This window comes from Drosophila biarmipes, chromosome X (assembly GCF_025231255.1).
Source record: "Drosophila biarmipes strain raj3 chromosome X, RU_DBia_V1.1, whole genome shotgun sequence".
Taxonomy (NCBI): Eukaryota; Metazoa; Arthropoda; class Insecta; order Diptera; family Drosophilidae; genus Drosophila; species Drosophila biarmipes.
The window spans coordinates 5,887,138-5,909,919 of record NC_066611.1 but is presented as its reverse complement, the minus strand read 5'-3'; the positions used below and the strand labels follow the sequence as shown (position 1 = coordinate 5,909,919).

General features: G+C 44.3%; 1 protein-coding gene across 4 annotated transcripts; it reads right to left on the bottom strand.

Annotated features, from left to right (window-relative positions):
* Window positions 1-786: 786 nt before the first annotated feature.
* On the bottom strand, window positions 787-19,141 carry LOC108024700 (alpha-protein kinase 1). Of its 4 annotated transcripts, XM_044093360.2 has the most exons (11): window positions 18,454-19,141; window positions 16,411-16,936; window positions 15,707-16,326; window positions 10,089-11,622; window positions 9,607-9,872; window positions 9,147-9,375; window positions 8,127-8,384; window positions 7,946-8,058; window positions 7,503-7,583; window positions 5,082-5,431; window positions 787-3,261 (listed from the first exon to the last, which is right to left on the bottom strand). In XM_044093360.2, exons 2-11 carry the CDS (start codon window positions 16,866-16,868, stop codon window positions 2,338-2,340), a joined length of 4,833 nt encoding a protein of 1,610 aa, XP_043949295.2. In that variant the 5' UTR covers window positions 16,869-16,936; window positions 18,454-19,141; the 3' UTR covers window positions 787-2,337. The 4 variants fall into 4 exon arrangements, with proteins under 4 accessions (XP_043949295.2, XP_043949294.2, XP_043949299.2 ...); XM_044093359.2 differs by having other exon boundaries at window positions 15,707-16,936; XM_044093364.2 differs by lacking the exons at window positions 15,707-16,326; window positions 16,411-16,936 and having other exon boundaries at window positions 789-3,261.
* Between the last annotated feature and the right edge of the window lie 3,641 nt (window positions 19,142-22,782).

Here is a 22,782-nt window from a genome sequence, read left to right as displayed (position 1 = left end):
GAACTCTGAGCCGACCTGAACCGAACCACATTAAAGGTAACTATGCAAATATTTTTGCGGCTCACACGAGCAAACACAAAACACACCGAAGGCCGGACCCAGGGAACCCTTTTTTGATTTTCGTGCCCGTACTTTGAGGTGGCAATGGCAACCAAAAGTATTCCATGCTGGTCAATCGGAAAACTAGCAAAATTCCACGGCCCCCTCGCCACTCGCTTTCGGTTTCGGCCTCTAATTGCGTTTGGCCTTTAGTTTTTCGGCAATCACTTAACCCCCGGTTACTGGAGCCCTCCGCTGCCCCAGCTATGTGCGGAATGTCTAATGAAGCCACATAAATCAAGTGCCTGCTAGGCGGAGAGCATGGCCGGGCCATCCTGAACCCGCTTCTGCTCCTTGACCAGCGGCCGGAGGTCCTTGGTCAGTGGCTAGTGGCTAATTGAAATTAAAAACGTTGCCAAGAAATTGCTGCGCATTTTTCATTCGATTACCACTGTGCACCCCCCCCCCCCCCCCAAAAAAAAAAAGCGAACCATTTACCACTGATTTATGCTAATGCATGGGCCAGGAAATTAGTATTTGGGTAACATGGTGTAGGCAAAACAATTGAAAAAAATATAAAGAGATTAATCCTTCTTTAAAAATAAATCAAAAATTTTGTAGATAATATATAACAATTAAAAGACCAAATGAAAATAAATTTAATTTAAAGAGTGAATACCATTATCATTAAAAAACTCTTTCCATTATTGTGTATATCCTTTATTTGGTATTCGAATTATTTATTTCTTGTAATATTAAAAAAAAAGACAATGATCACATAAAATATTTTTCGCTTGTAAATTACAGAATTGTTTTCTTGTCATACAATACAATATTATATTATATATATATATTTTAGATTTATATTTAGTTTAGTGTAATTATTTTAATCATCGTTATGTATTACTTCATTTAGTACAATGATTTTGTTAAGCCTGCTATTTATTTTCATACTCTTTCGCCCTTGCCTCTTTGCCCTTCCTTTTTCCTTTGTTTTAAACTTTTTCGATTTGGTTTTTGTTTTTATCATTTAAAATTCGTCTAAATAACCTTGCGGTTTTGGGGTTTTCTTCTCCGTTCTACGATTTATTTTTTGTTTTGTATTATTGATTTATAGTTAAGTTTAAGTTTAGACGTATGACGATACAAAAAAAAACGTGACTTTCTGTTCAACTACTTTTTGTTTACTTAAGCTTACACAATTAGTTTATTACGATTTTGGTTTTTCGCCTTGCCTTCGAATGGGTCGAAGTATTGCACTGGTTTTTAGACTATCTTTACGATTTCTCATTTAATTCTCTTGGGTTCCGGTTAATGCCTCTTGCCCGATCTCGTGAGGGATAACATTAAAACTTACGATCCTACAGAAAAGCATATACATACTGATATCATCTGCATATGTGGGCGTGCTTCACTTCCCCGATTATATTTAACCCGAAGACGCCTCCTCCCTTACCCATTATAGTTTTAGATATTCGCTTGATATTACTATTACATTTTAATATTACAATTACACAAAAAAAAACAAAAAAAATATCGTACGATTACATCCGCTAAGTATAGTACTGATTATATTTGCATGTAATGTTGTATTTTCCTTCGTTTTTCCACTTTTGGTGTTCGACTTTGCCACTAAACTAAACTTAGCCTGCGGGGGACATGGGCTAGGGGATGCTACGTGGATCGGGGGAGGGGCTATTAAGTAGTTGCGAACATCTTGCGTTCCGTATGCAAAAAATTGACCAGACATTAACACCAAACAAATGCCCTACATTTAAACATATACTTGGGGTTTTCCTTTCCATATATATATATATATAAATATTCTATAACTTCTAGTTGTAGTATTTGATACAGACAAAAAAAAATTGAAATTCATAATCCAATTACACACTTATGTTTGGTTTTCCTTGCTTGTTTTTTATACAGAGTTGCTATCAACACACGACGAAAGCGTCTAGGATCTAGGATTTGGAACGTTTTCTAAATAATAAGCCTGGGACTTGCCTTGTCCCGACCAACTGGCTAGGTTTCTATGCCTAATAACTAGGTTTTCATGTCTATAAACTAACCGGGGCCATCGAGGATGCACCGCTGGGTGACCCCGACACTCTGACCCACTTGTAACTCGTATAGTCTGCCTTGAAGTCAGGCCTATGGATAACGCCAGTTTAACCTCTTGGCTCTTACAACTCACTTCTTTCGTTTAAATATTTACAATTCTTGTTTCTGAGCCCTGGACGGGATGTGGCTCTACAGTTGGGGTCACCAGTGTTGGGCTTTTGATTCTTAGCGTTCTTAGATGGGTGTGGGCATCAGTTTGCCATAGTCCTGGTGCATGGTGGGCTTCACCGAGTTGTAGACGGGTCGTTCCGTGTCCTCGGGCAGGGCATATACATCGGGGGGCACACACAGCGATTGCAGCTTAGAGATGTACGAGTCGAAGTGCTCGTGGGGATGCGGATGTGCGTGCGGATGGGCGTGCGGATGGGCATAGCTGACGGGATGATGCACCGTGTAGGGATGATGGTGGGGCGGCACTGGAGGCGGTCCCACGGCTCCGCCGGATCCCAGACCACCGCCGTTGCCTGAGCCCGTTCCCTGATGCAGGCCAGCGCCAGCGCCAGCACCACCTCCTCCATACATACCAGCACCGCCGCCACCACCACCGCCGGAGGAGGGAGCCCCTCCAGAGGATGGAAGAGGGGGCGGTGGCAGGAGCGTGGAATAGGCCGCCGCCGAGTGCTCGCCACCCACCAACTGACCACCGGCTCCGCCACACACATTCTCCAGTCCATGAACCACCGACGAGGCCGCCGAACCGGGCGTGGCCCCACCAGACGGCGGTGGTGGCGGCGGCAGACGCACATGCTCCAGCAGCGTGATCACATTGTTCCTCAGGCTCTCGTAGTAGTTATTCAGATTGGCATTGGGTGGTGCGCCCACGCCATCGATGGGCTGGTTGGGATTACTCCCCGAACTGGGTGCCAGACTGCTGATCGAGTGGTTCAGATCGTTGGCGCCGCTGGCAGAGCTGTTGATGTTGTTCCCATTCCCGCTGCCATTCGTGGTGGCTCCACTCGAAACGGCTCCGCTGGATGTGCCACTGGTGGAGCTGACACTGGCGAATGGCGATTGACCGCTGGGCGAGGCCAAAGCCCCCGAGGAGCGCTGCTGCTGTTGCTGCTGCTGCTGCTGATGACCGCTCAGTGGAGAAGCCTCCTAAGGAAACCATGCGAGGAAGAGGAATACACATACATGTGGTGGTTAGTGGCTGCAGTGGTTGGGGTGTTGAAATCCAGACGATGGTCACGAATTGCTATTCAATTTACTCGATTTGGGTGGGGTTTCCCCGGGTACATAAACCCCTGCTCATGTGCCACATATGTGTATGGGAATTCCAATAAGAACGCGCCATCACACACAGGCGGGGAGCGAAAAAAATGAGAGAAAGGGGGTTGGGTGAAAGTAGGAACAAAAAAAAAAGTAAAAAAGAGACGAATCCTGAACGAAGTCCACACGAACACCGCAGGCGGAAAGAGACGGCGACAGGCGAGAGCGAGCGAGAGAGAGGGAGTGGGATTTTTCGGAGTTTTTGGGGCTTTGGGGGCGCCCTCAGGCCCCCAAAAAACACAAAGGTTAATGCTGCGTCGACGTCGCTGCCGGCGCCTTTGTAGCACAGTTATTGCTGCCCCGCCGTGGACCTGTTTTCATTTCTTTACTTTCTTTTTTCTCGCCCCCTTTCCCCCAGCGTTTTAGGAGCAAATCGAATGGCGTCCTGCGATTTGTTGGCGCCTCGTTGCTGGGCTGCAGCACGGCCTGCGCATGTCCAGCGCACACACGCTCTTTAGGGAGTCCCGGGTGTGTGGGCGTGGGGTGTGGGGTGTGCGAGTGTGTACGGCTTAGGGGTGTGTGCCTCCTGCCCCTGACGCCGCCAATTCTGATTCGCCGCCCGATGCAGTGAGGATGCAACGTCACCGATTGGCTGACGTCAACAGGGGGTGGAGTGAAATGCACTGCCATACGGGTGGATTCTTTACACTAACAGAAACTTTGACGCGATAATGGCAGCTAATTGTTCAGAAAATCAAACAAAAAAAATGTGTATCACTAGAAGGTGTTGAACACTGTCCGGACAGATTCCTTACACAAACAGGAGCATCAGCTAGTTGTTTAGGGAAAATTACAAAAACAAATTGTATCACTAGTGGGTGTTGAACTTGGTCCATGTGGATAGAGAACACAGAGAACACTTTGGTAGGGGAAAAAATTGTTATCACTAATGGGTATTGAACTTGGTCCACGAGGATTCACTGCAATAGTAGCAGCTTATTGGTAAACAAAATCAAAAGAGAGGATCATTACCAGCGGGTGTTGAACTTTTTCCAGGTGGATTTAGTACACTACAAGAAACTTTGTTACCAAGGTATCAGCAAATTGCTTGGAAAACTTAAAAAAAAAATTGTTTATCGCTGCTGGGTCTTGAACTTGGTCCCATGTAACCTTGGAGATACTCTCCCTCGCCAAAAAATCATTTTCCATCTCTTCGCTTTCTTTTTCTGTGCATGCAAATATGAGTTCGTAGGCCTGGCAAACCCAAAAGATCCCAGGAAATTCAACGTCTGCGTCGGCGGCTGATAAAACTTTTCGCTCGCGCGCCCTCGTTTTCGATTCAACTTTAGCCTAAGTTTATTTCCCTTTACTTAACTTTACTTTACTTTGTTTCACTTGTTGTTCATTGTTTTTTCGCCGAGTTTTAGAGACGTCCTTGAAAAGTGCCAAGACAAAACTCGCTCAGGTGACGACAGACCGAAACTCAGAAACAACAAACGCCATATACTATGGGCAGAAAAGAACTCCACTCAAAGTCTCGTTTGAGTCGAAAGTTTTTAAGGGCGGTGGGTGCCTAATAGAGGGTGTGGGGGTTTGGGTGGTGCAAACTTTCAGTGTGACCATCGTCTGCAAAGTTCGTGCGCTTAGCCTAGTGGGAAATGGACTTGGTCTCATAATTTGTTGCCGTCAACGAACCTGAGCCTACATACCCGATCGCTGGTGCTCAGCTGCGACTCCATGGCATTGATATCGGACTTGAGCCTCATCATCTGCGACTCCACGCGTGCGTTCTCCCGCTGCAGCTCCGATATCTCGGCCTCCAGGGTGTTCAGGTCATCGCTGCCATTGGCCCCCGCAGAGGGTCCACCACCGCCAGATGGATTCTTTTCGGTGCCGCTGGTGTTGCCGCTGCCGCTGCTGTTGTTGGTGTTGTTATTGCCGCCGGTACTGCTGCTGCCGCTGCTACTGGTGACCCCGAGGCCGAGTGACCCCGTGAGACCCAGTCCCACGCCGACACTGCTTCCCACGCCGCCCATGACAATGTCCAAGCCGCTGCCGCCTGTCCCAAGTGAAGAGAAGGGCAATGCAGAGGCTCGTTAGTGGTACGCATGGTACGGTCCTACGATCTATGATCAATATGCTGTTATGGCTTTTCTCTTTCAGATCTGTGCGATCGTCTGGCATTCCACGGTTCGTCAATGTGCGCGTGTGCTAGCAACTCAATTGGCACTAGTGTGAGTGGTGTAGCGTGTGATTTATGATGTGTGATGTGTGTGTGTGTGGATTGTGTTTGAATCACTTATTCTGAAGGACATACATTGTACACAGGTGAGGCTCCTTAAAGCTAATCATAAACAATGCAGTGGAACAATCTCTTACTGAGTTGCTGCGTCGTTTCAACTTGCTTTAGTGATTGATCACAGTGATTAGTTGAACCACAGTTTTTTTGTGTTGTTGTTTGGAATCATATGTAATGAATCCCTAAAGCTAATCATAAACAATGCAGTGGTACAATCTCTTACGAAGTGGCTGCGACGTTTCAACTTGCTTTAGTGATTCATCACAGTGATTAGTTGAACCACAGTTTTTTGGTGTTGTTGTTTGGAATCATATGCAATGAATCCCTACAGCTAATCATAAACGATGTAGCGGTGCAATATCTTACAGATCTGCTGCATAGTTTACAACTTCCTATAGTGATTCACCACATTGATTAGTTGGATCACAGTGTTTTAGGGGTTGTGAATTGGAATCATTTGAAGGAACAAGTCAGTTGACTCAGTGTGGGTGTGTGTGTGTGTGCGTGAGTGTCTTGGTTTTGCTGTGTTTGTGAATGAGTGGGTATTGGGTATTAGTGGGTGGCTTAGTGGACGTTAATCATCTTATCTTCGGGCTTACCTTGATCGACAGACTCCCTGGCAATTTTTGTATGTACATTTTTTTGTATATTTGAATTCTCTGATTTGTGTGAGTTGTAGGTATGACAATTTGTGGTCTGTTCGCATTGCTGTTTTCGTTTTTTTTTTCTTTATACAGACGAGTAAAATTGTTTTTTTTTTTATTTTATTTTATTTTTTTTTGGGCTCTGTACTGTATTTGGTTGGTTTTCTGCTCAGCAGCATTTTGGATTTTTGCATTGCATTTATTTTTGGTTGCTGGTTGTGGTTTCAGTTATCAGTTTTCAGTTTCGATTCGGACTGTTTTGACTGCGGTTCAGTGGTTTTGTTTTCTATTTACAGTAGATACTCGGCACCGATACAAAACGTTGCGTAATCTAAAAGACAACGTCAACAAAAACGACATGAAACGAAACGAAAAGAAGAAACACAGAATTAAATTAGAATTAAAACTAGGAATTTAATTGTTTCTTTCTCTTTTGATCAGCTTCTTTGTTGCTTTTGCTTTTGCTTTGTTTCTCTTGTTCGTAGCGCACACACACACACACGCACACATGCCCAATACTGATGCATTTGTGGGTGTGCGTGTGTTAGTTGGATATTATCGGGTTCTTGTTATGTACCGGGTTTATCGGGAGGATTTTCAGAGGATATTTCGAGTGAGTGGTTGGTTTTCGGGGGAGTTTGGTGTTGTCGGCGGTTGGGGGATTTCGAAGGATTTTCGAAACTTAACAAAAGGATTTGCTAGACTTGTTTTTGAAATTCTTTTTTTTTTTGTGTTGCATTTTCCGAAACCAAAACCAAAAATAAAGTTATTTCTTGTTGAATATTTGTATTTTGTTTTTCATTTCTTTTGATGCTTTCTTTTTTTCGTTTGACTTTAGCACACGCACACAAAATTCCAACCGAAAATGTTCAAGACAAAAAAGCGAGCAACAACAGAGAAGAAGAATACGATGTTTGGGATTTATTTTTAAATTTTTAGTTTGGATAAAGGGAAATTATAATTTGGAAATTTAGAGGCCAATTTGTTGTGCAATCTAATACCATTGTTCTTCTTTGTGTGTTGCTAACTTTATGACAAGGCCACTATAACCCAATCCCGTTCTCGATCTACGAGGGATATGGTGTACACTAGCCTTGGGCCCAGTTCATAACAGAAAAGTACACGCAAGAGAGAGACAGCGAGAGAAAAGGAGAGCGAGATGAAGCGTCTGAGATCGGGGAACTCACCTGTATAACCCTTGGGATAGACCATGGTGACCTCATCGAACTTGGGCTTCTTGATGCCCTGGCTGCCCACCGTGGTGCAGGCTGTGGAAAGTTGTTAATGAAAGGTTGGAGAAAGGTGGAAATGAAGGTTAGTTTAACGTGTTTTAGGTAGAACATATAAAATCAATTTGATATCAACATTTTTCTCTCTTTAAAAGTTCCCCAAAATCAGAAGAGACAAAGGAGCGAAGTAGAAGTTACAACTACTCTGAGTAAGAACGAGGCAGCACTACACAAAAATCTCCAAAGCAAAATAAAAAGCATGATGGCGACCATATGAAAGTGATATGATCCATATTGTTGTATAAATGATACCAAATTGTATTAAAAAGATCATCCTAACCTAACTAACTTTTCTTGAAATCAATATAGGACTTGGTTTTTTCAACCGAATCCCAACTTACCATCAAACTTCATGGCCGTAGCGGCTGCCACAGCGGCCTTGTGCTGCTCCACAGTGCCGCCGGCTTCCAGGACGCGCATCTTGTTTCGATTGGCAATCGGACAGCCCGAAGCACTGAAGGTGGAACAAGGGAATATAATATTTTGAACTAAAATAATTAACCAAGACCGCAGGGTACTTACCTTCTGTGGGAGAGGAACTTGCCGGTGGAGTGGCCAGAGCCATCGCATCCCGGAATGGGACAGCGTAGGGGTTCCGAATCCTGGCCATCGCGTGGCTTGCTCTTCGGCTTGTTGGCCCTGGGACAGCCGGAGAGGCTGCGGTGCGAGGAGTAGTTGCCCGTCACGTGTCCGGAGCCATCGCATCCGGGCGTTGGGCACTTGAGCTCCTGCGAGTGCGATTGCAGATGATTGCGGTCCGAGCGCGAGCAGCCCGTCAATCTGGCAAGAGTAAAAAGTGAGGAAGGGTCGCCGGATTAGTGAGTGATCCGAAATCCACAACCTGCCTGTGAAAACAGGCCAACTGCTGGCCCTCAGATAAGGAAACCTCCATATGTCTTTGTGTCTGTTCGTGCGGCTAAGACTTTGGACTTGAAACTTTCGGTTTTAAAGTTTCATTTAATCATGGGATGGCCGGGGCGCTGGTTTTACGACCGCTCTGCGGCCACTTTCGGTCGTAATCATAAATATTAAAGTCTCTCGACCCTGGGCTTTAGTGTCCACCAAGGAGTCCACGAAGGACTCAAAGCGCAAGCCAAGTGCTGCACTTCGTTTGGCAACTATCACAGTGAATTCACAAAGACGAGGGGATTTAAAGAAGCTGACAATTCCAGAATTTAGCTTGCAATTTTAACTTTGTGCTTGATTTTTGAGCTTTAGAGTGATTAAGGACTAGGGAATAAAAACTGTCAAAAAAATAATAAATATAAATTATGACAAACCACTAAAATCTTTACTTAATAGTTAATTTTATGGTCTTTTTAAGCGAAATTTCGGATACTTTTGCTGCAAAAGTTTCAATAAAGGGTACACTGCATAAGCTCCAGGTGTTGCCGAGACACTCTTCTCATGACAGAGATGGATGGCGAGAAGGAAGCGATGGCCATAACATAGATGGATGGACAATATTCGACCAATTATTATATGAATCATTAACCACGCTGGGGATGGGAGTATATACCAATCGACTAAGGGAGCACTTACCCGTCTTTGGACTTGTCGTGCTGCGGAATGTGCTGTGGCGGTGGCATCGAGTAGCAGGTGGCCGGACTGGGCGAGTATCCGCCGGAAACGGGCGTTGGATAGCCACCGGGTCCGACGGCAGTGGCGTAGGGATTACTGCATTGGTATGCAGCAGGGCCGTAGCCATGGTATCCAGCTGGCGGATAGTCCGATTGGACCACCATCCCATAGCCGGGGTGCGGTGAGTAGCCTGCAAAGATAGAAAGTTCCAAATTGAGCTACTTCTGAAGCACTAGCATTCAAAAATATAACTAAACCCTTTAAATTCAGGATGATTTTAGAAAGTACCCAAAAGTATGCAAAGTTATCCTTAAAACGCATGTATGTATAGAGAAAGGCCTCATTATTTTTTTCGCAGCATACTTTTAAGCTTCATTTGTAAGTGATGGCGAATTATTAAGATATATGACTCTTAACTTACCGCTGGGATCCCGATACGTTTCGATATAGTGAGAGCCGCCGCTGTCTGGCGTTGATTCACGGCTGTAGGGTCGCGGCCCGCTGATGTGTCCCACAAGGCCGAAGCCCAGGGGCCTTGGAGGCCCGCTAAAGTCCACCGGTTCCATTTGCGGGGATCGTGGCGGTCCACCGTTGCCCGGACCCAGGGGTCCTGTCGCCCCGCTCACGAAACCCTGGGCATGACCCACCACCAGGCCATCGGCGCCATACTGCGGACTCGTAATAATGCTGGGTATAGACATGACAGGGAGTTATTTACCAATGGTTAATTATTAAAGTGTAATATTAGGTTCTAAAAATATGCAGTATTTATAAAAGAATCCCTTGTACTTAAAAATATATTGTTGCATATTTTCGGACACCTAAAATGGGATGATTTCAAAACTCCCTTTTTTTGACATTTAAGTGTATATCTAAGAGATTCAAGCTATGTTAAGGACCCACCTGTGTGGCAATCGGGTGACGCTGAGGTCCAGCGTCTGTCCCTGGGGACTGGGCACCTGGGGACTGGCTATGTTCGGACTGGCTCCTGGCTGCGGGCTGCCGTTGCCCATCCGCTGGGCGGTATACTGGTTGTGCGAGGCTGGCGAATTGAAACCGTGCGGACTGCTGCTCGTCACCGAGGTGGAACCACTCAGATCCACCGCCGGCACACCGCCCACATTCGGGGCGGGCGAGCTGCTCTGCTTGCCGTGCTGCTGCTGCTGCTGTTGCTGGTGGTGTTGCTGCTGTTGTTGCTGCTGCTGCTGTTGCTGCTGATTTTGGTAGGCAGCTGCTGCAGCTGCTGCCTGAGCGGCGGCCATTTTAACCGAGAGATTGATTGCCGAAAAGCCCGGCGGCAGTGGACCCATTGTGGGATCATAGTGATACATGGGCCGCGGATACAGGGGCTGACCCCCGTTGGCCAACTCCTCGTGCTCGGCCTTGGCCAGCATGAGTTGCTGCTCCTGCAGATACTTCTGCTGCTGGGCCTGCATCTCGTCGGTGGTTTGGGGCAGATAATGGTAGGCAGCCGCTGCCGCCGAGGCGCCCGCTGCCGTCGCCGCTGTGGCCGCCGTCGACCTCTGGCCGTTGCTGGGACAACAGCCGCTGGGATCGTAGCGCTCGAAGCCCGCTCCGCTGACCGCCGTCACGGCATCCACCGTGAAGGCTGGCGAGCTGAGGGAGCTCAGCGAGACGGGCGGATGTGGATGCGGGTGTCCGGGATGTGGATGCGGATGCCCGGGATGCGCCTCGTAGGCGCTTCTCGCCGTGCCAGGCGAAAGTTCGCCTCCGTTGGGCGCCATTAGCTCACCACCAGGACCTACGCTCACATGGCTCTGGGCATATCGCATCTGCTCATATTGCTGCTGTCGCTCGTCGGCCTGCTGCTGCTGCTGTTGCTGGTGTTCCGAGTGGTAGGTGGCTGAGGGATCGGGCACATCATTGCCCTCTATAAAGGGTCCCCGCTGCTGATGCAACGTGTGTTGCTGCTGCTGCTGCTGTTGTTGCTGCTGCTGCTGTTGCTGCTGCTGTTGCTGTTGTTGCTGCTGTTGCTGCTGTTGCTGTTGTTGCTGTTGCTGCTGCTGGTGGTGGCCATGGGGATTGAGATGTGGCTGATGGGGCGGACTCTGGAGACCCACAAAACGACTCAGATGCGGTGCATGCAGGTTGTTGTCACCGTTTGAGGCCGCTGTACCGGTCGCCGAGCCGGAACGCGGCGCTTGGGCGGCACTCGCCGAAGAGGGGGCGGCGGGAGCGGGCGTGGCCGCATCCCCCGAGAGATACGAGTGCATGGGGCTCTTATTATACTCCGATTTGATGCTGGCTACAGGACTGTACTCCGATTTGATAATCGGCATCGTTGGGGCGCCACTCAGAGATTTCGTGCTGTTGTTATTGTTGATGCAGTTGCTGTTGTTGTTGTTTAGATAGTGGTTGGAGGCCAGCTTCAGTTTGTCCAGCGGATGCAGTTCCTTTTCATGCTTATCCAAGTCGGCTGCAAGAGGTGAGAAAGACCAGAGCAAGACATGGAGCGATAGAACAGAAAAAAGGGCGTTATAGAGATGCGATTAGATCGTATAGGGAAGAAAGTAAAAGCTTCAAACGGGGGGGATGGGATATGCTCTTTCACACACAATCTGAGAGAAGCTCGAGTGGCCGGAGTGGCTGGAGTGGTTCACCTGCTGTTGATGCTAGTGGTGCTGCTCCCGGACGGCGGCTGGCTCCGCCGGAGCGCCTTACGGCCCGCGGACAGCCGGAGAGGCTGCGGTGCACGCTGCGATGCGGCTGCACGTGGCCACGACCATTGCACCCGGGCGTGGGGCATTTCAGGATCTGCTCGTGCAAAGCCAGCACTGCAAGTGCATTGGGAGTTATCAATTTCACAGGATCAGCGAGGTCACGACTACGACAACAAGGCATTCCACAGACAGGGACAGAGAAGGAGACAGACAGATAGCAGAAAGAGAGAGCGAGAGAGAGCCGGAAAAGAGTCCTCTATCAGGTCGAATCGGAAACACTCCCGAGTTAAAAGGAAAAATCTTGTGGGAACCTATCCACCTCAGTAGATTATGCTAAGCTACATGCAACACAACTCAGTTCTCTATCACTGTTGTTAAACTCTAGATCCTTCTAAGATCATGCAAAGAAGAAAGGCCACAAATAAAAGTATAGACTTTTATTATTTTCCATACTACTTAGACCATACCATTTAAAGAGATGTTTAAAATAAACTTAAAGTGATATAACTAATATATGAGAGGGATGTATGCCTTTGGAAGATTGCTATACCACTTGAAGCATCTTATTACATCACTTAAAAGAAATTAGGAAGTATCAAATATAATCAACAAAAAATGCAGTGTTGGAGAATCCATTATACAAATAAAGTGATATAAATATATATGAAAGGGATTTATGTCTCTGGAAGATTGTTAAACCACATGGAACATCGTATTACATCACTTAAAAGAAATCAGAAAATATTAAATATATTCAACTTAAAAAGCAGTGTTGAAAAACCCTTTATATAAATGTTGAGGTTATGTACGATTCTACAAAACAAGTGTAAGTGAATCTAAAGGAAAGTGTTGTGAACGGAGCTATAACTAAAGAAGATGATTCCAAAATATATTTTAGGGTACTTCTTTTAGACAGAGGTTAAAGAGAATCTGAAAGATAGACGCGCACAGACACATCGAACATTCACACTTTAGACTTCGCTAAGAGATACAATGGAGGAGACACGAAGAAAAGAACAGGAGACAGAGTGACAGTTAGAGAGACAAAGACAGAGAGTCGGAGAAAGAGTGACAGACAGAGATAGAGCGACTACGAGGCATACACGGGCATGCGAAACGGAAGTATTTCTTTTTTTGTTCTTGTATTCTTGGGGAAACTTACATTCTGTGGTGACTTTATCGCGCTTCGGACAACCCGACAAACTGTCAGGTTACCAATATTCGCCAGATCGAAACATACATGTAGATAAGAGGAAGAAATACAGTTTTTGTTTTGCATGAGAGAGGGACACACTTCAAGCAATCTTTATGGATGGGTACCTGCGATGGTGCGAGTACAATCCGGTGACATGTCCTTGGCCCAAACAATGCGGCGTGGGGCATTTGGCGCCATCTACAATTAACCAATTAACAGTAAAAACTTAAATTCAACGAAGAACAGCGGGCAAGAGAGAGATGCACATAGGGGTGTATGTCAGAATGAGACGGGTGGGATATTTTCTAATTAATTATATGGCAGGCGACAGCGAGAGACAAGTTGACGTAGAACCCCCCCACCCACACACGGGAAAAAAGTACCTTAAAACAGCAATGCGATAGAGGAAACAGCAGTAGCAGCAGCAGCACCATCATCAACAGCAGCAGGCAACACGAATTCTTTTACCCTAAATAATTAATTAAAATTTGATGGAAAACAGCTTTGCATTATTTACTTTAAAAAGCTCACGCACACATGTCTGTCAGCCGAGGGGGAATTTCGGGAAGGGGTTTTGAGACAGCTTCAAAAATCAAACCCAACCAAACCAGACCAGACCAGACCCAAAAAACTTGGTCGCTTTCTAAGCGCAACTCCTCGAAGATAAAATGCCTGGCCCCCTGCCATTCTGATGCATGTTCTGATGTATGTGGGGGGGTTGGTTAATGAAATATTTTTCGAAATATTTTACTCCTGTTCTTGTCTATTACGTGGCCGGGCGAAATGTCAAACTGCAGCTGCCGCGGCAGCAAGTAAAGGTAAAAGGACCGACTCTCGTCTCTAATTAGAATTTAATTAAAATAAAGCCAAGGGCCGGGGGTCTAAAAGTGTTTGTGCATTAGAAAATTTCCCCACATGCGTGTGTGTATAAGGCAACAAAAAAGTTCAGAGGGAAACTAAAGATTGAGAGGAGTCTAGAAACCGGAGGCTCACACACAAAGAGACACACACACACTCTAGGGTTAAGCCTAATAAGCCACATTAGCAAAGAGGCTAAAACAATAACAATAAGGCCTGCCGCACGCTAATGACTTATTACGCCAGTTTGGAGGAGTCTAAGGCTGCCGTCAACTATTTAAAAAGTCATTCAAATTATATGAATACCAAGGACATACACAGGCAGGATGAAGCCGGAGCTTCGGCTTCTTTGCTCCTGGCTAAGCATATTAATGCCAAAACATAATGACAAAATAAATATGCAAAAGTGGTTTTTGAAGGAAAACGTGCTCATAATGCTTTATATCTAATCATGCCACACCCACTTACCCCGCCCCGCCCGTCAGCGTCATAACGTCTGTGGAAATTGTACTGCGAAATTAGTAGATGGCAAAGCTCAAGGCTCAGGCACTCAACCAAAAGATGTCTGTCCATGTGCCTCAGAGTTGTGTGTGTGGCATAAAGGGTTTACAAGCCATTAGTTGTTGTGCGCTCGGAGCCCCAACTCCAGCCTCCGATTCCAAGCAAAAATACAAACCCCCCGCTCTACTCATACCAGCCTCAGCGATCCCATTTTCATAACGACAAAATCGCTTAATGTCTTTTTGGCTGCTGAATGAGCTGCAAAAAGGGTTTTATTTTTAGATATGTGGGGGTTAAGGAGCAGGGGTTCTGTGCAAATAATAATAATAATAGCAACAAAAGACAGCGCTATAATAATCGTCATAATGTTGCCTATTAAGCAGGCAAATTGAGTGTCTCTCTCGGTTATTTTTCTATTTTGTATTCAAAGAAAATGATCATACACACAAGATACAGACATTAGAAGAAGAATCATTTATTCACATACAATCTCTCTCTTTCTGTCTCTGTCTCTCTTAAATGGGGGAAGTGGTTAGTCGGTGGGTTTTGGGGGGCGGTAGGGACAGGGGACATTGTTCAGATTTTGCCAATTGAAGTGGTAAACTCAATGCAACAAGAAGTCTCGCACATCAGCCGATCGCTCAGTCGAACCGGAAACGGAAACCCACACGAAACACATCGAATCGCAGGTTAATTAGCTGCTCAACACTGCGCTGGACTGTACTGCATACATTAATTGGCTCACAAGTGATTCAAGAACATTCCGCTTACATTGCTGCTTACAGAACTGTTTACGGTAATTATTATAACTATGACATAATAATGTTTAGTGAACTATGCGTAATAGATATTGGTGATTTTTGCTTGCAGAACGACAGAGACGCTTACAACACTGTTTTTAGTTGAATCACGGATAAGTTTATAACACTATTTACAATCATACAAGTTTTAATACTTTTAGAAGCAAATCACTTATCAATGCATTTACAACACAACTTGTTTTTGAATCATTCTGCCATTTCCAACACTGCTTTAAGCCCTGTTCACACAAGCTGCATCGCACTATACACACCAAAGTACAGTTCTGTCACAGCAGTGATTGTTTGTTTTCCGGCTTGATCACAGCACTTGTATGGCCAAATCACGTCACAGTACAGTTTAGCAGGATTTCCAGCGAGTCACAGCGAAGCACAACCAACTCTGCACAGTCAACCACCGGGGGAAATCACTCTTTATCGCTTTGGACTTTTTCTGTTTTGTATGGCTTACTATTTTGGACCACTTACCGCGATTCTGGCTACCCGGCGAGTAACTGGGCGCCGGTGTCGAAGGAGTCGAAGGTCCTGCCGCTGGTACCGCTGCCGCCGGACTGCCCGCCGCTGTCGATGGGGGCGTTGCCACCAGCGGTACGCCCACAACGCCCTCACGCGATGCAATGTCCTGCATCACAGATGCCGCCCGACTTCCAATGCCCGCCGGCTGGAGGATCGTGTACTGTTTGCCATCGGCCATGGGTTCCTTGGGACGCGGCTTCTCGCCCAGCTGGCTGGCAATATCGAAGGCGGTACTGAGATGTTGCTGCTGCTGTTGTTGTTGCTGTTGACTGGCAGCGGCGGCAGCGGCATAACCGTAGTAGGCCAATCCCGCTGCTGATTCCGCTGCAGCGGCCGCATTATAGGCACTATAATGGGCATGAGCGGCGGCCACATAATTCCGCTTGATAATGTCAATCGGTGGCTTGAAGGCCGACGCCGCCTGGGCATAGACCCCCTGGCCGGAGGCCGATGACGAGGTATCCTCCAGTTCGGCATCGCCATCGGCATCCATATCCGCATCCTGGTCCTTGATCTTGCCACGTCCGTCCAAGCCACTGGCATTCAGGCGCGCCTGGTCGTTCTCCTTTTGTCTGTGGAAACGTGAGAAGAGCGTGGGATTTGGATTTGTAGAGCTGGCCTGGATGGCATGGCAAGGGTTGCTGATGGCCTCATACTTTTGCTTTTCCTCGAAGAGATTCTGGAAGGGCGGTGGATTCTCGTCCTGTTCCTGCAGGCGGTAGAGATTGCCGCGCGAGTCGGGCCAGCTGCCAGAGAGGCTTTTCAGTGCCGCCTGCGTCTCCCGGATGAGGGTCTCATCGTCCTGGTCCGCATCCGTGTTGCTCTTGGCCAGGGGAGCGGGCAGAGATGGGCAGGTGGGACTGTCCGGACTGTCGGCAATGTGACCGCCCTGTTTGCGCTTCTTCTGCGGCAAGTTGTTGTTATTGCTATTGTTATTGTTATTATTTGTATTATTATTATTGTTATTATTTATGTTGTTTAGGCTGGCGTCCTCGTCGCGACTGCAACGCTTGCGCCGCTTGATGGAGGTCTCGTGATCATTGCCATTGGTGTGGTTGCCATTGCTCTCGGACAGGGGCGTGTCCTTTGTGAGGGGCCGCTTGGAAAGCGCCATTTTCCCGCGGGCTTTGCAGCTTTTCGGACACTCCCAGCTTTGCCCACTTTTCCGGTTCTTTAGCTCCGCTGATCAGATGAGAATTCAAACGAAATGTAAGCTTATGTTTGTGGGTAGCGCAGTTGTTTATGTGGATATTGAACCTTTGCAACATCATCATTATCATTGGGCAGCTTCACCAGCTCAAATCCAAGCTAATCCAAGCCTCTGCTATCGCGATTGCCCTGCAGACTAAACAAAATCGAAACCATTCGCAGTAACCCAGCTACCTTATGGTGTATTCAAAGGAATGTTATCGGAGGTTTGTCTTGAAACCGAACTCAAAATACCTAAACACGGAAGTGTTTAGCAAACAAACAGCATTCAGTTCTGCAACTGAAGAAGCTTGACGAAATATTATGGGACACTACCAAATCGAAACAAAAACATTGCGTGACTATTTTATATAGCTTTAAGATTGTATAAATTGTAAAAAATTGTATGATATATGCTGTTTTCTAAGAAAATTAATTTAAAAGTGTCAAGTAGAAATGTCACACCAGTTAAAAAAAGTATTTAAATAGATTAAGAGTTTTTCCCTAAATTTTAGAAACATAAAACCAACTTTGCGACGATATTACCAAAAAATATTTCAATTGGGTGTTGTGTTAACATTTCTAAGTATTAATTTTTAAAGAGAAGATAAAAAAACCCTATTCATTTCTTTTAACTTTATAAATATTGTTTCAGAATAAAAAAAAACCTTTTTAGGTTGTTTACGTGGTGCCATAAACCATAAAACATGGTATTAAAGGACTGTAAAAAATTGTAAACGTGTTCAAAACCATAGAAACGATCCTTAGTCAATGGTTAAATACGAGCTCTGTACCATCTAAAAGTGGGGGATATTAGATTCACCATTTTAAGTAAACTCAATTTTTAATTTTGATTGTCAAATTCTCAATGTGATTATTCTTGTTGCATTGAATTTCTTTTACTTGTATACTATTGTTTTTTGTTTTCCTTTATTTTTGGTTTTTTAACTCATTTGCTCTTTTTCGCGTTCTTGTTGGTTTTTCTAAATGTAAATTTTTTATTTTTAAATTTTTGCCTTCACAGGGGCTGGGGGCGGGTCTGGGTGAGGATCAGCATGGTATATAGTATATACAATATATATATTCATATATATAGACTGTCAGTCTTCAGTTCGATACAAAAAATTGCAAGATCTATTGGGGATATTACAAGAGTCAAATACTTATATGTGAACTTTACCTATTTGGTGAATTCTGTTTTCTGTTTCGATTTTGGTTTTCGATTTTGTTGTCCTAGCGGTTTGGTTTAGGATTTGGTTTTCTTTTAACGATTTGTTGTTAATTAAGCACTCTGCACTTTTTTGTGAGCCATAATTTCAAGGCCTCGGCTTGTTTCTTTGTTTATTTAGCTGATAATGATGCTGGCTGCTGGCTGATTATGCTGATGTAGCGATTTATAAAACCACACAAACACTCTGGTTTAATAGGGGATTTTACATCACCAATAGAAAAAAATGAAGCCAAACTAAAACTTATAAAAAAAACAACAAACAAACAAACACTCAACTCACTTTTTGTCAACGCGACGGCTGAGATATCGTCGAATGTTTAGAGTTTCGGTTAAACTTAAGCCGGCTAACAGGGCGTATACTTGATTTCAGATAGATCACGCACTTTCTAGTATTTGTTTATTATATTTCTGCATTGCACTTGGTTTTGATTTTTTGTTTTGTTTTTGTTTTGTATTTTGTATTAGAGGGCTAATTTTTTTTTGCGCGGCGGCGAAGTTTTTCTTTTAGTTTGTGGGCGCTGCGAACAAAAACTTTTGCACTTTTATGCCGCACTCTGGAAAAAGTTTGTGTCCGTCTTCAGAAAGTTTGTTGTTTTGTGTGTTTTTTTTTGTTTTTTTTCTTTTGGGATCTCCGTTCCTGACCATGGAATATGGTACCCACTCTGTAGGGCAGCTGCAATAAAAGTCTGGCGTCGCAGCGAGGCGGCGGTGAAGTCCGGACGTCCAAAACCCGACTGCTCGATGCGTTTGGGGTAATAAAATTTTACATCGTCGCCGTTTCAGTCGCCGTTTTTCAGTCGCTGTCGACGTCGACGCACGTTTTCCGAACCCCACACAAAAAACCTTCGGCTTTTCCCTAATACAATATTGAGAGGGGGAGTTTTCGGGGAGTTGAGTGTGTGTTCCTTTCTAGCCTGTTCCGTTTTCTACCGATTTTCCAGGCGGAACGTGCGTCTCTACCTGTTCTAAGTTCGCTGCCAACTGACAGTTTTCCAAAGTTGTCGAACTTTCGAACGCACTGAAAATTGCAGTCGACGTCGCTGCCGTTGCCGCCGTCGTCGTTTTCCGTTTTTCGGAGTAAAAGCCGAAGTGAAATTATGGTATTCCCAACCCCCAAAGCGGGCCGTGTGTGTGTAGGACAGTATAACAGTCTGCGAGTCGGCGCACTGAAGGTCGCCACCACCCTTTCTCCTTTCTCCGAAAGTGGCCTGTGGAAAGTCGCAGGGCGGCTCTGTTTCGGAGGCGGTCATATCCTTCGCCGGGCAGCGACGTCGGCAGCAGCCCACAAATGACTTTATCCCGTCGACGACGACTCAAGTGCAGGGATTTCCTCCGCAACACTCAGCCAGGCCGTCGTCCAACGAAGATCGCTCGCAAGATTCGGATCCAGATGCCGAGATTCACCAGCTCACCGAGATCCACAACCAAATTCAAATCCAGATGCAGATCCAGTGCTGGGAAAGCAATTAGCGCACCTGACGCACTTCCCAGCCAGGTGATTCAGTCTGCCACCGCTCGCCGATCGAATGCAGAATCGCCTTAAATCAATCATCGTTTATCAATCACCGCCGCAAGTCGGAGTCCACAGCTGGCTGTTTGAGTGCGCGAATGTGTGTTTTTTTTGCAGTTCAGTGATTAAGATTCTTCAAAGTCCGCAAATAAGACTAATTAATATATAGGTTCTCTAAAGGAATTTGGAGGAAATTGTTTATATGCCATAATTTTTTAGATCTTTTATTTTTTGCTCCAAGAATTACATTTTTTCTTATATATTTTTGTAAACTGAAATGAATTGCCAAAACTTTTACCAATTAGATTTTTAAAATATTGGAAAATGGCTTCAATTGACAGTAATTTTAATGTACTACAATATTTTATACCTCCTAATGAATTATTTTACCTCTTTTTTAATTTTTAATCAACTGTTTACAATGCTGAAAATTGGCTTAGATTGACAGCAGGTTAAATGGTAATTTTTCTCTTTTCGGTTTTTTTATTTTTACTATTATATTTATAAATTAGTAAATTAATTTGCAAAAACTTGTTGAAATTAGAATTAGCAATTTTAAATTGGCTAAACTGATAATTTCTTAAACACTAACAAAGTTCTTTTTTAATACAGATATTATAAACATACAAAAAATGGTTTCAAAATGTTAAAGACTTATTTTAAAATGATAATGGTTGATATTGTAATTTTTATTTCAAGTAATGTTTGCAAAATTAAAATTATTTTCATAACAAACCAAATTGGATAAAATCATTTTTTTATAAATTTAATTTATATGTATTGACTTTAGAAAATGACATAAAATACATTGTTTTTAGAAACTATATGACAACACGAGTAATAGAAATAACAAACTAATTAGCTTTCGCAGCTTTAAAATTATTTAAACTCTATATTTATTTTTCCTTTCCATTGAGTTTACTAAAAATTTCGATTTTTTGTTTGTTTCTTTGTTTTTTACAGGTTTAATATTTTGTTCAAAATATTTTAATATTTTTAAACCGCAGATCACAGCAGTACAGCATCGAAATACAACATTAAGATGAGGATACAAGTCTAAAAAAAATGTAAACATTTAAAATCAGCATTTCTTAATCACTAGTTTCAGGTTTTAAGTTCTGCACACCTAATTCCTAGAGTCTCGACTTGAGCGAGGTAAGAAAAAAGGATGGATGGCACCGCCATACGGGAGCTTGGAACTAGTTCCTAGGGGGAAAAGGGGTTTCGGTGGCGGAGACGAGGCTGCGGAAGCTGCTTGTGTGCACTGGGCCGTAATTAAAATAATTAAATGTGGAAAAAAGTAATCACAAGATTGAAAAGTAATTTACACATGTAAGCAAACACCACCCACACACACGGCAGCGCACGCAGACATGTGCAGCTTAAGCAAATACAGGCGCAAACAAAGCCCGCAGGATATTCGCAGAAGACGCCAGAAGACGGGTTCAAAGAAGGCAAAAACAAAAAAATAAAATAAAAATAAATGTAAGAAAAAGAAAACCCGCTGAAGAAGCGGAAACGAGGAAAAAACAGTGCCAGAAATTGCCGAGGCAAATGGAAAAGTCAACATTGCCGGCAAGAGAACACAAAGCTGATGGGAATCTGCAGCTCGGGATCAGGAAGGATGGATTCTACCTATATATGCCCCCAAGAAGGGGTTTACGTTTGGCCTGGGAACCGGGGGATTAGCCCGCGTCTTACGTAAACGCAAAAACGCAAATGATTTCTCTTATTTCCAAGCGGTCGCGGTTTCTCAGGGGCGGGGGCGGCACGACTGTGGAGGGGGTTGCCAAAGCATGGGGCATCCATCAGCATTTGCGTGCCTCAGTGATACACTGTGCCAAAATTAATTTTAATAAATTATTTCGATAATATTAATCTTGTCAAGAATTATTTTAGTCCAATAAAGATTTAAGGTTTTTGGTTTTTCTTCGTTCATAGCCTGTATACTACCTTCTTTTATTACAAGTTATTTACATATTTCAATTAATTAAAGTATTATCTTTTTTATAAAGAACATATTTTTCAAAAATAGGTTTCATATACTACCTTTTTTTACTATTAGTTATCTAAGGACTAAATTAATTTAATTATTATATATTTTATATTTATTCAAAAATTTGCTATTATCAAAAAATGCATACTTCATTAGAAATCTAATTGAATTGAAATTGTTAAAAACTTTTATATAATTTACAATGAAAGGGAATGTTTAAAAAACACTTTCTAATGACTTAAGAATAGTCATTTAATTGATTTTTGACTTTTTTAAGACCTATTAGGCTAAACTTTAATAGATTCATATTTTTCTAATAAACCTAATCTTGATGTAAATAATATTTTTGTGGAAATAAAACTCTTACAATAATATAGGACCAAAAGACTTAAGCAGTTTAATTTTAGTGGATCTCATTTCCCATTATATTTTAAACTTCTTTCTCTGCAGTTTCCGCTGAGATGTGCCACAGGCAAAGGGTAAGAAAAATATATTCAGCGTAGTGGGGGGTTAAAATAGAAGAGCGGGCGGAGGGACGTGGCTGAGCGGCCACAGACGTTGACGCAAATCTAAGGACAACAAAAATTAAGTGGCAACAAGAAAATAAGTCACTTTTTGCCCAGACTGCTGGGCGTCGGCCGCGGGGGGTTAGGGGGGCGTCTCGGCGTGGGCGTGGCACCGGTAGGCAGACACAGTCACAGAGAATGTAAGTAAGTTCCTTGGCCAAGGCAACGAAATGATTGACAGCGCATAATTAAATTAATTGAGTAATCCACTGCCTGGCACACACAAAAAGCAGGGGTGGGGGCGGAAAAAGGGGTTAAGGGTGGGGGATTTTGGGGAGTAAAGGGTTAAATTCCCAGCGGCTGCGGCGGCAGCACTGCACACAAATGTGCCGCTGATGCGAGGACTCGCGGTTTCTGCAAGAGAAAGACATTTCCCATACAAAACCTAACCCCCTGATCCACTCCGCCCTCTTCTATATCCTCGAATTTTCCAGCTTTCCACCGACGAACACGAAAAATTCATTTGGGGCTAGTGGTGGCCTTGGCCAAAACGCAGATCGCTGATGGAAAATTCGTGTCCAATCAGAACTTATATAT

Bases quoted from the DNA above. Each gene is read 5' to 3' on its own strand.
- LOC108024700 (XM_044093359.2), bottom strand. From the start codon at position 16,868: ATGGCGCTTTCCAAGCGGCCCCTCACAAAGGACACGCCCCTGTCCGAG. The intron at 5,432-7,502 runs GTGAGTTCCCCG...CACTTGGGACAG, and splicing joins CTATCCCAAGGGTTATACAG to GCGGCAGCGGCTTGGACATT. The intron at 3,262-5,081 runs GTATGTAGGCTC...TGGTTTCCTTAG, and splicing joins AGCTGAGCACCAGCGATCGG to GAGGCTTCTCCACTGAGCGG.